Raw genomic sequence first — 13455 nt, forward strand, 5'->3', positions numbered from 1 at the left:
TCAATAATTCTGAAAAATTTATGTCACGCAAGATTCATCGATAGCCTCCAAGATTTCATAGCTTTTAGAGATGATGCCTTCTCAACAATGACTATGGTAGTCAATGTGACAAGCCAGCTTCTTACCTCTACGACGAACAGAACCAGTACGGCAGCGTCACATAGTTTGATAAATATCTTCACAAGCATGAACAACATGTGTGAGAAGCGGGGTTTATGACATCATATCACACCCGGTCACACCAAGAACCGGCTTAGCACATTGTATCCATGTGTCTGTTGAAACCGCCAGGGACTGCTTCTCTTAATCTCAGACTTACGACAGTCGTCGAGCGCTTTGAGGCATTAGTAGCAGATATACGTTATCAGAATAACATTAACTTTCTTCATCTTTGAAAAGATGACTGAAAACGTCCAGTTCCACAAATCCTGTTCCAGTGCTAGTGCTGGATGTTTTCCGAAGCCTGCTTAGACTGGAGCTCTGAGTCCCATCTCCCGACGCGTCGGACGTCCGACTGTGAGACTCCACGGGCATCTGTTGGTTTGCCCCGGCAGTTGCCAGAACAGCTGAAGGCACGAAGCCACTTGAATGGGTGCCACTCAAGCTTAAATCTACAGTCCTGTTCAAAGAGCCTCTTGAACATACAGACCTACTCCGAGGCTCATTTTGAGCTCCGGCTAAAGCCATAGCACAGTTTGGAGTTGTACGGCTCTGGGTTGACCTGTTGCTTGGCGTTCTGGTACAAGATTTGGAGGGTTCTTCACTGCCCTTGAATGACCTGGAGGCTGATCTACTTGGCCCTGAAGATATGGACATGTCTGATACGCGCCTGGAGGCGATGCTGGCGAGGAACATGTCTATATGCTCCTGAAGGAGTCGATCCACGGAGCTGGTCATTGATGAGGCGGGAAGTGAAGAGACTGAGCTCAGATGAGCAGCAGCTGGTGGTGTCTCGGTGTTGCCAGCTTCAGGGGACGGTGTTGGGACCAGACCAGAGGAACACTGAAGTGTTCGGGTACGGTACACTGCCTTGCGCAATTCCTCCAAGTAGCCATCAATGAAGGAATAGCCCCGTCTCGGTATTGAAATAAACTGAAACCAAGGCAAAATATATTGTCAAATACATCAGAACACATTAAGCAAACATATTCTGTTAACATTTATGTTTGATCATCATAAAAAATGCGTTATTCTGTTCAATAAATAATTAAACAGAACAGAAATAATGCTACAGTGAAACTCGGTTAAGTTGAAGTCGCTTGAACATCGAATATAATGTTTAGTTATCCGCATTCTGAGGTGTGGAGTACCGATATAAGACTACACCGCCGGCAGGGACTCCAATCAGGAGTTTTAGAGCACGAAGATTCATTGCATGTACTGTCATCGACTCCTAATGTATTATTGGCTCTTAAAGTCAGGGGGGCGGTCGGGTAGCCTAGTGGTTAAAGCGTTCGCTCGTCACGCCGAAGACCCGAGTTCGAATCCCGACATGGGTACAATGTGTGAAGCCCATTTCTGGTGTCCCCCGCCGTGATATTGCTGGAATATTGCTAAAAGCGGCGTAAAACCAAACTCACTCACTCACTCACTTAAAGTCAGGCTCGTCGTAATGGTTTTAGTAGATGAGAAATGCATGTACCTGTGATGACCCTATGTTTCCTATTGCATCAAACGTCGGTGCGGAGTTGTGTGGCATTGGGTTGGCCTGCTCTTCGTGGGTATCGTGACCAAACTCAAATGTGCAGTCATCAGGAACAGATCCACCTGTAGGCTGAACGCCGGCTACATGTTTCTTCGTCTCATCTTGTTTCCTACCGAAGTTCTCTGCTAAGCTACTATCCTGTTTGGAAGAACCAAAGTAAGGATCTATGAAGCACGGCATGCCAGCATAGGGCAGAGTTCCGGTCTCTGGGATAGAGAGATGCAGAGTCTCATCAGAAGATCCTGAAGGTGAACTTCCGGCCGATGCCTTGGGATGGTCCTCAGCCTCCATGCTGATGACCCGCATCAAATTGGTCGTGGTGGAGGTGCGCTGGGCCCAGGGTACAAAGAACAGGATCACAGCGCCAAGGATTACTGGGATGCCGGCGATGTGAAAGGCGACGTTGTAGTTGCCGGTCGTGTCGTAGAGGAAACCTGTTGATTCGTAAACATGAATAAGTAATAAATGATGTCGACATACAATTTTCATTCCGGTACAGATATTCGAGTTTCGAATAGGTTATCGTATACATTATATAGACGAGGAATGGGATGTTTATGGTGTTTTACCGGCTCTGTGTCACCCAGTCCCAACATCATGGCTCTCTGCTCACGCAACAATAACTAGTTCCGGCGCGCGGCTCAACTATTTACAGATATCCGTTACTTAGCGGGATATTGCTGACAACATTCACTCCCTCACCTGACACTGGAGGTCCCAATGAAAATGTCAAGGAGCAGACACAGGACATGAAGCACCATGCTAGGACAGCTTTGTCAGCTCCAATCAGGGAACTCGTCAGGATAGGCAGCAGCACAACGTAACACCCGTCCACGAGGCCCAGGACAATGGAGTAGGCCAGGAGGCCAGCGAAAGATTCAATACAAGGGAGAATCATGAAAGCCGTGCCCGTAATGATCATTGTAAGTTGGTGGAGGTGGAGGCGGTTTAGGAAGCCATATTGGACAATCTTTCCAGACAGTATACGACCGATGGTGGTGGCGCACCCTAGCCCCATGAGGAGATAGGCAGCAGTATCTGCGGATATACCCTGATCCATGGCATAAGATACCTAAGGAAGCGCAGGAGAAAGAACAGTAAGACAAGCTATCATCCGATAAACAAAAGTGCATACAGTCAACTATATTAGCCTTTTGTTTCTATTTCGGGGAAATTCGGTGCTTAAATCAGCAAATACACCGACGAGGCACATGTCTCACCAGTATCACAGTGTGTCCGCATGGTCAGGTCACAGGGGTTTATAACCTACACTGTGTGGGAAAACTGCGGGCATTGTATCATTGAAGGCAAGAATTCAAGCCAACGCACCCGTGTACGGATGAGGTGCTCAATGGACATCCGTGCTCCCACCACAGTAGAGCTCACCAGTTACAACAATTTGTTTGAATTATACAATATATCTCTTAAACTAAAGCATTATTGTATGGGACATTGCGCGTCTTTAAATACCGAAAGACAGCTTGTTAATGTGTTATGTTAACGCGTTAAAGTGACTGAAAATGAGTCCATCGTATTCGGCTTTAGGGGGCAAGTACAAATGCAAAAATGAAACATAAGCAGGTATCATGGGTAAATTGTCACTTACTAGATGCACGTTTGGTATGAAGTACCCAAACATTACAAACGCCGTTGCCACCGCCCACAACAGGAACACGCGATTTTTCCACAGCTTAAGATCTTCAATAAGTCCCCGAATAACAGGCTGACTTATGTTGTCTATTGGACGCTGCGACCCCCGGGGGAGGGGCTTGATGAGGAGATTGAGGAAGCAGAGGGCGATGTAGGCCCCAGTCAGATATCTGAAGGTCATTCTCCAGCCCACTGTGTCCACCAGGCGCTGGCATACCGGCGCTAGAGTGATGGACCCCAGGCTACTGCCGGCACAAACCAAACCAGTAGCGAGACCTATGTGTTTGTCGAAGTAGCTGTGGAATACAAAAGATATTCAATAATTCCATACAAAAACTCGCATAATTGTATTTGTTTGTTTGTTTGATGTTTAACGTCGCTCTCAACAAAATCCCAGTTATATGACGGCGGTTTGTGTAACAATCAAGTCTGGGGCAGACATTTCAGTGATTGACATCATGAGCATCGATCTATGCAAATGGGATACGACATGCATCAACCAAGTCATCGAACCTGACCACCCGATACCGTTAGGCGCCTCTTGCGACAAGCATGTATTAGCCAATTCCATCCCGAAACTTCACGGGAAACTCTCAAAGCGATGTGGCCTTCGGCACCGACGATTGACTAATACTTACGTGACCCTTGGTGGCATAGCTTTTCCTAACGTTACAACGAGAATAAGTATTTCATGTATATAACTGAACTTGAGTGACTGTTACGTCGAAACGTCCACTCATTAGACTTGACTGTCTGTTTGTTGTTTAATTTTCGAGGTATGTATGAAGGCGGCCCGTAAATAATCGAGTCTGGGCCAGTCACAGACTGACCATAATAGATCCAAACTTATCTGACCTCAGAACATTATTATAAATAACATTATTAACTGAAATGCGAATCCGTTACCAGCTGTTCCCACCCTTCTCACCTACCCGTTCGCAACTACCATGGCTGGGTTGATGACGAGGCTGAATCCAATGCCATACAGTAAGGGAAAGGTTACAAACATTACGTCGATGTTAGTCACAAAGGAAGTGGAAAGTACAGAGACGGCGCAGAAGGCACATCCGGTTATCATGGACATCCGGTTTGTGTATCGGCGCACAAGGACACTGACGACTGGCGCAAACAACTTCATAATTCCGTACGTCAGGGAACCCAGCCAGGCTGGAACACAGAAACGAAAGAACACATAAAACAAAAACGTTCTGCGGCCGTGGGATTCAATGGGGATCAAAGCGCGAGTGACAGATAATTTAGACTGCAACGTAAAATTGTTTGTTGTCCGAGGTGTCGCATTTCGCAGAGCAGGGTTGCGTCCCTTTGTTTTAACATGTTCCATTATCCGATTGTACATCAATCGAACACAAATTGTCAAATTACATTGTCGTGTCCAATACACAAACGTTTCATTCAATGACCGCCTCCGTGGTCTAGTGGTAGAACGTCCGCCCGGAGTGCGGAAGGTCCGGGGTTCGATCCTCGGCTGCGTCATACCAAAAGACGTTAAAAGATGGTACTTCTTGTTACCCTGTCTGGCGCTCGGCATTGAGGGGCTAAAACAAGGACTGGTCGGCTCGGGGTCAATATACTGTGTCTGAGTGGGGTATTCATGTTAAACTGGGGCATGGTATCTCAGTGAACTAACACTATAAATCGGTATGAGTCCGGACTAGTACAAGCAGCTACAAACACACACACGTACATGCACGTTGCTATATAAGTGCAATAATCATGGACGCGACGTTAAACCCCATTTCACCTCACCTCACCACGTTTCATTCCACAATTACCACACTGTAGATACAGGAAAAGGGGAAAAAGATGATTATGGAATGAAGCGTTTGTGTATTGGACACGACAATGTAAGTTTCACAATTTGTGTTCGATCCATCGGACCATCGGACAATGGGCTATGTTTAAAACAACATTTAGTGTCTGTTGTTCGCCTTTACAAGTCACACTAAATCTACATCCGAAACGCTTTAATTGTTGCTAAGTGTGTTTCCATTTCTCGATCCGTATGTTCATTTTGGGTACATATGTTTGTCTGGGTTTTGACCAGTTCAAAACCACGTTTGTGCACGACAGCAATGTTTTACGGAGGCCATGGCGCATGCATTGTATGAAGTATGCAGATAGGCATGAACATACACGACTTTCTCTTGGCGATGAACTTATATGACCCAAATTAACGCATCGCCCAGCAGCGAATACACTCATAGTACCTGCATGCACTCATAGTTCTTATAACGCCCCCGCCCCCAAACCCCTCATATTCTTACTATACCAATTACATGATAGTTAAATAATTTAGCAGGGCCGAGGAGTATCAGGCGTCACGACAGTCATCATTTGTTTGTAAACATAACGGTCAGTCATTTGCGAGTTCGACTCCAAGCATGGTTGTGGCCGCCTATCACTCTTAAGCTGTGACTGGTGGTGGCGATCGTATGCATGGAGAGCCCCCATGAACGGGCTATCGCTGTGAAGAGCTTTGCGCATTCGTGACCAACTCATGTTATTCCGGGACAAGCCGACTCGTGCTCCTCTCGTGGCCATTTTTGCGACCGGGTTCCGTCTTAGCGCAAGCAAACAGGCATACCTAAAACAATTGTCAACTCGTTGCGTAATGGTTCACATATATTTCCCCATATATTATATATATTTCAGATACAAAATAAAGCACATCTGGACATGCGGAATTATACAGTATGATTGAACACATTTAACTGTGTCTTGGGTATTTTTTTAGATGCAAGACATATGAAAAATCAAAAATTATATCTGAGGGATTCTTTGACGAAGAACTTCGCGCATTCTGATTGGTTTGTTGTATTTTCGCACATAACATTCATCGAGAGGGGGACGAGTCTTCTTGCAGGTTACGGAGAGGGGCGAGTGGTGACGAATGGAGCTTTGCGTTGTTATGGTCAAAGGGAGATAACGTCAGTGTAAACATTTGCCCCTCGCGAGAGGACGGTCACGAACAACATCCGAACTGGGACCAAGCACGAGGAGACTAATTTGACTGGGTTTTGATCGATGCGACGAGTTTTCGTATATCATAATGTCGGCATTCCCTTTATATTTTACACCGCTTCCACAGACTGTAATCTGTCAACCGTTGAAAGTTTTGGATGACATGTTCTTTGCTGGTCCGTCTACTTGATACAGACCTGTTATATATAACCTGTACTCAACACTTATATTATTATAACACACATATTTGATCAATATAGATTATACGGACTGGCAAAAATACATCCTTTGTTTCCAATGTCTTGTTAATTTATTCATTGTTTTGTTCATTCTCAAGGTACATATTTTACGCGGTATGATTGACAACGGAAAACAATTATTAAGGATACATGTTCTGTGTCAGTACCTGATATGCGTAATTTTCCGTCAAAGACAATTCTTTTTGCAGCATCAAACAATATCCGGTAACTGCGGTAAGATACACGTGAAGGGATAATTCTAGAATGAGGCCTTTCAGCCCCTAAATTTGAAAAAACCCACATTTTCAAAAACTAGTACAATGGGCATTTCAACATTGTGCTGTATGGGCAAGTGTGGGTGTCCCTCTGGAATATTTTAAATTTTCACATAAAGGGCCCATGTCAGAACATTCCTGGAGTGAACCCTGCATGTGTACCGGTAAATTATCAGAATCCCAAATGTCATATACCCCTGACATAGAAAAATAATTGATCAATTCCGAAAGGATTATGGTAACTTTATGGCTGATATATTGCCGGTGTGACGTTGAATATTAACTCACACTCCAAAAAGGATTACATTTTCCTACAGTGCATAAAATAGCGGAGCCGCTATAGAATACAATCGCCACCATTTTGCAGGACTAATGGTAGAGTTAGTGGTAACCTACCCTTGCACAACTTACCCAATAAATGTAAATATATATCATGTATACGTTATTATCCTTGATATATATCTAGGGGTTTTTTATGATGCCGTTGAGTGGTACCAAAACAGCGACCAGCAAAGTATAATTTGCCTAAACGTATTACATGCTGAGTGATATTCAGTCAGATTACCTGCTTTGGCTTTGCTGGTTCCGAATTCCTTTAAAAACTCGACATAAAACACACCATAAACGTTTATCAAGCCATTGATAAACAATTGGTCGAACACAGCACAGACACAGGTTATCCAGGCAGCTCTGCTGTCTTTGATGTCCTTGACACCCCCATCCTCCTTCCCCTCCCCGTCTTCGTAAACTACATTGTCGATCAAAACCTTCTCAAGCTCAACCGACGCCATTTCTTTCCATGTGTACTGCCTCACATGACAGTTCAGTGTGACGTCATAAGCTTTGTAGCGATGACGTCATGTAACACCGACACGGCAACCGTGTGCGCATCAGCGTTGGTAGGAGTGATGGACGCATTTTGATAGCATATTCGGACCCTGTGGTACCGCGGCATTCATGGTATCGCGGCATTTGTGATTTCCGGTAGTTCACGCGGGACACGCCTCTTAGCGGCTGTCTATATTAATGCAAATCAGTAACCAATTTGTTCCGTAAACAATTTCAATTTTCTCGGAATGTTCCGTCTGCTATAAGGAGTCATTATCGTGGTGATAGCCTGCAACCTCGGGGTATAGCGATACTTGTTATGTACGCTAAACGGAACAAAATGCACTCACTAACCTTTATGATTATTCGTGTTCTCTATATCAGGTGTCATTTATTTTATCTAACAATGCATATTTTACTGATAAAAGTTCATTATTTACATAAGTAGCTCCGAGTAAAAGCCGGGCCTCGCGCTCAGTTTGACAGAGAAAGGTTTGTATGGAGGTCCGAATTGGACAGAAAGAGGACATAATTCTACCAACCACTTGGCCAGACATTAGTGATTTGTCCAGACAAGTGCAAAGACAGCACTAGTAAAATTCTAAATGTGTTATCAGTAATAGGTATTCAATGCATATTTACCGAAAAGTATGAGAAGAATATTTTAAAAATCAACAACAAAATATCAGAAATGATATTCTAAGATGGTTTGTTTTTAAAAAATGGCTGGTCATTATTTGTCACAAAATGGAAAAATGTTAAAAGTCAACAATAAAAATTTTAAAAACTCTCCTAGTATGCCCAAAGAATGTATTTATCTTTTGGCTACTAGTGAAGAACGTATTTCTAAGTTTGGCATTATGGCCCTTATGATCTCCCAATAGATTACCTTATTAGTATCCTTGAATATGCTGATGATCTAGTTCAGGTCGATAGAGAAAGTTTACTTGGGGAACTGCGAGTTATATCGTTGGCCATTGGTAGATGGGGGTAAAAAAGATGCAAGAAGTAAGTATCAACGTATTAATAACTCCTTATTTACATTCCGAGGAAATTGAAATTGTTTACGAAGTGAGCACTTCCTGGTTACTGATTTGCATTAACAGACAGCCGCTAAGAGGCGTGTCCCGCGTGAACTACCGGAAATCACAAATGCCGTGAATACCATGAATGCCGCGGTACCACGGGGACCGAGTATACTTACTTCTGGCATCTTTTATTCCTTTTCCCCACCTATCAACGGACAATGATATAACCCGCAGTTTCCCAAGTAGACTTTCTCTCTCGACCTGAACTAGATAATCTGCATATTCATGGCGACTAATAAGGTAACGGAAGTTACATAGTCCGCACATTCTTTAACGCTCTGTGAGCAGAATTTATGAGGAGATCATTAGGGCCATAATACCATACTAAGAAATATGTTCTTCACAGCTAGTAGCGAAATGATAAATGTATACTTTTGTCATGAAAGAAGTGCTTTTTATATATTTAGTGTTAACTTTTAACATTTTTTTCCATTTTTTTAAAAACAAATTATTGTTATTAATATTTTTTTCTTACTTTTCGGTTAATATGCGTTGACTACCTATTACTGATAACACATTCAGATTTTACTTGTGCTGTCTTTGCACTTGTCTGGCATCATCATACGTTTTTGTCAAATTTGGACCTCCATTCACAACTTTTCCCTGTATCGCGATACGATGGAGTTATCTCCCTTGTCAAACTGAGCGCGAGGCCATGCTATTACTCGGCGCGTCTAATGTAAATAATGAACTTTTATCAGTAAAATATGCATATAGATAAAATAAATTACACCCGATATAGAGAACACGAATAATCATAAAGTTTAGTGAGTGCATATTGTTCCGTTTAGCGTACATAACAAGTACCTCGATACCCCGAAGTTGCAGGCTAAACGCGGTATGTAGCACCCTTAAATGGACGTTGTTTCACGCCACAGTTAATAGGCTATAAATATTCCAGCTATACCACGGCTGACTGTCAATAATGGAGTCTGAGCCAGGCCAGACCAGAGGTTGATAGAATGAGCAACGAACCAACTCGTCGATGTAGCAGCCAGGCTATATACTAGGAAAAAAGAGACTTTTAAAGTGTTCATTTTAACCACAGATGCTGTTTTATCAATATGGCTCCAGGGTACACATTGTATCCACCTGATCGTAAAAATCGGCTATGGGCATGGGTTTCTATGGTGACCTGTCCGTTACTATTGGTTGCCGAGTTAAACAAGAGAAAGCTGTATTTATTTTGACCTGTATTATTATAGATGTCGTCGTCGGGGTACGAAGGCACATCCAGAATATAAATACAGCCAGACAATTGTTTGTTTGATTATCCTTTCCTTGTCGGTTGAACAAACAATACCTACTACCCCAAAAAGACCCGATTATTTCACATAACTATAGTTGAAAAAAGCCTGATTTTTAAGATATAAATATCGTTAACCTGTCACGTAAAACATCATTGGCATGACTGATTTACTGTAGTAATATATACAAAATAATGTCCATGGCCGATTAAGTATAGTCACATGAAAAAATCTGCGCCCCTCATGGTTTATTCTCCCTGTGGTGTTTTATTGTACGATAAACAACTCCCACTCGTTGTTTGTTTCTTAAACATGGAATGCAAAGCGAATTCGATGTGTGTGACTATCTCGTTTGGTTTAGCAAATCTTTGTAAATGTCCCTCCCTTTCACGATTAAGCCTCAAAGCTGAGTTTCAAAGGCATTCATAAACATAGAAAATAGGGCATCAGCATCGAAAAAGTACTCGAAAATAGAAGTTCCACAACAGCGAGCGACAACCTCACGATCAGTGACATCCATCTGAGCCACCCATTATCTTTCGAAATGAAAACGTTACATTTATCTACAAAAAACATTTAATTGAAGCCGTTGTGTGTGTGATGCGAAGAGACGGGTCCCAGACTAACGTCCTTGGCTGACCGCAAGGAACCCTGGGTACGGGAGTGGCTGAGCTGCAGATGTCACGTGACACGAGACATTAACTCATGACTACAAAACAAATTTAAAGAAGTAGATTGCGAAAGATAAACTTGTACACACGCAATGTAAGATACTGTATTTTAATCATCTTTGGATTTATTTATGCCATAATAAATGGAAATCTAGTCAACGAAGGTTACCAAATTGACACTGAAAATGCATTTAAGCTGAAACACACATAAAATCGCAATGTGCGATTGATTTTGGCTTGACATTTTAAGCTCTGAGCTTTCCCATTGTGACACGAAAAGTTAGCTCTCTCATTAGAATTTTAGACAGAACGGATAAAAGAAGCATCACCCAATCAGTTTCCTTTTTTGCTTGATCCCTGAAACTGTGAAACGTGATTATTCGATGCATAGCAGGTATCACATCATGGTTTTTTTTTCGATTTTCTTTCCGAAGGAGTATTTGAGGCGAACGTAAAATATATTTTTTAAAAACACTCCCAAAAGATTTGACTTTAACACTAAAGACTGTGAAGTTTTCGCGAATTTTTTTCAGTGTGATCCTTCACAGGTTGGGTGAAATGGGGTTAACGTCGTGTTTAATATGATTGTACTTTTGGTTCCACTGAGATACAATGCCGCAGAGCATCTGCACGGACGGGGAGCGGATGGACGGTGGTTCTTGCCCTATTTCACTAACGTCCTTAATGTATGTTGTCTATCACACTCAATGCAGACCACCCAACACGGCGTCCTTACCTCAATAATATACACGGATCATAGGCGTCTGCAATTACACTCTCCAAAGCCAGTAGAAACTAACACGTACGTGATGTGGGGTGAGGTGAAATGGGGTTTTACGTCGCGTTCAAAATTATTTCACTTACACAGCGATGTGCATGTACGCGCGCGTGCGTGCGTGCGTGCATGCGTGCGTGCGTGTGTGTGTGTGCGCGCGTGTGTGTGCGTTGGCGCGTGTGTTTGCGCGGCTGATTGTACTAGTCCAGGCTAAGGTCGGTTTTATAGTGGAAACCCGCTGAGAAACATACCATAGTATAACGTATTGGGTGAGTGAGGTTTTACGCCGCTTTTATCAATATTCCAGAAATATCACGGCGGGGAACGCCAGAAATGGGCTTCACACATTGTACCCATGTCGGGACTCAAGCCCGGGTCTGTGGCGTGACGAGCGAGCGCATTAACCTCTAGGCTACCCGACCGTCCGACAATGTACTGTGTTCTCCCCTTAATGCCGAGCGCCAGACAGGTACTACATTTTGAAGTAAAGTAACAGCTTGTACTATCTTCTAACGCCTTTTGATATGACGCGACCAGCGATCGTACCACCGACCTCCCGTTCTCAAGGCAGATAATCTTCCTGTAAATACAAAGAAACAACAGTTCACTAGTGTAATTAATGATGTTTTGAACAAAAACAAAACAATATTTGTCCGAACTGTTATTTTCAAGAATTATATGTGAAATTAAATACAGCGTTTATTAAGTTACGTCATCTAATTTCTTATACAAAGCCCGACGTCCGAGGGGGCACAAAGAGGGAGGTAACTCTTTTGTCACTATGTGGTTTGCAGTGGGCTAAAAAAAACACTGCGTACACTTCAGTCGGATTTAACTCCTGAAACAACTTTTACGCCATCAAAATGAAATCTAGCATTAAATGTATATTACCGGCAGATAGATAGTCATAGTCTTCACCGGTCTAGGCGGATGGCTGATTGGCTTTTTACCCCAAAATACGCTAAATGGTTTTATCAAAAGAAAAATATCCTCTTTTGAATACGCAAGGGTCGGGATATGTTTTCCGTGAACATCATATGCAAAATGGCCCTGACTCGTACAGTTCTTCACCAGTGGTGTCAAACTGGCCGTTCCCGTTTTGGAAAGGAACGTGTGCACTAACCATTCATTATACAAAAGTGAGGGGCAAAGGATAATATGGCTAATTTATTTTTTATGTCATTGAAAATTTAAAGAACTGTTGTTTAATTTGATTATGTCTATTTAACCATCACTCATTCCTGCAATAGTTTGTAAAAAGTAATATGAGGCTAGGCACTTTTGTTTAAGAATAAATTGGTTCAATGGAGACTGGGGTAAGAAAAGAATTTGAAACCACACGACCCTACCATGTTTGAATTATAAAAATTATTGATTTTCAAACATAAGATGACTACGGCATCCATCAGCAGTAGTGTATAATGAGATTTTTAAACGTTTTAAATAAAATTTTATTTTAAAAATACAACCATAAAGAAGTATTCTTTGCGTTCTGACTAAGCGACTAAGTTCATTTTGTTGGTATAATATCGCAAACTAAAGATAGTTTCAATTGCAAATCAAGCATGATGAAATCAACTAATTAGTATGGTTTCTTTAGTCCCTCAGTTTAGATGTAGGAAACCCGTTTGCGACGCAATTTGTGTTCAGTGAGTGAGTGAGTGAGTGAGTTAGTATACTTATACGTCGCTTTTGGCAATATTCCACCAATAGCACGATGGGGGACACCAGAAATGGGCTTTACCAATTGTAGCCATGTGGGGAATCGAACCTGGGTCTTCGACGAGACGAGCGAAAGCTTTCACCACTATTTTGTGTTCAGAAGTGGTATTATTTTTGTTGAAAACATTTAACTCAAAAGTTAATGATAGTTTTGTATTGATAGTCTCCTGGCAGATCGACAAAATAGGCCGAGTTTAGCATTAACTGTATTGTCCGTTTCAAGATAAAGGGGTACTGGACGGCCGCGGATACCAACAATGGGCTTCGCACATT

At 42.5% G+C, this 13455-nt stretch overlaps 1 protein-coding gene across 1 annotated transcript; it reads right to left on the bottom strand.

The window, feature by feature from the left end:
* Positions 1-276: 276 nt before the first annotated feature.
* Positions 277-7648, bottom strand: LOC124131341 (monocarboxylate transporter 3-like). The gene is made up of 6 exons (XM_046494562.2): positions 7417-7648; positions 4288-4522; positions 3312-3651; positions 2408-2777; positions 1643-2139; positions 277-1092 (listed from the first exon to the last, which is right to left on the bottom strand). The coding sequence occupies exons 1-6, from the start codon at positions 7640-7642 to the stop codon at positions 376-378; spliced, it is 2385 nt and encodes a 794-aa protein (XP_046350518.2). The 5' UTR covers positions 7643-7648; the 3' UTR covers positions 277-375.
* Between the last annotated feature and the right edge of the window lie 5807 nt (positions 7649-13455).

This window comes from Haliotis rufescens, unplaced genomic scaffold (genome assembly GCF_023055435.1).
Source record: "Haliotis rufescens isolate VD_foot unplaced genomic scaffold, xgHalRufe1.0.p SCAF_20, whole genome shotgun sequence".
NCBI lineage: Eukaryota > Metazoa > Mollusca > Gastropoda > Lepetellida > Haliotidae > Haliotis > Haliotis rufescens.

Excerpts from the sequence above, each read along its gene's own strand:
- LOC124131341 (XM_046494562.2), bottom strand. The coding sequence starts at position 7,642 with ATGGCGTCGGTTGAGCTTGAGAAGGTTTTGATCGACAATGTAGTTTAC. Across the intron at positions 2,778-3,311 it reads TCATACCAAACGTGCATCTA|GTATCTTATGCCATGGATCA; the intron begins GTAAGTGACAAT and ends GCGCTTCCTTAG. Across the intron at positions 1,093-1,642 it reads GAAACATAGGGTCATCACAG|TTTATTTCAATACCGAGACG; the intron begins GTACATGCATTT and ends CCTTGGTTTCAG.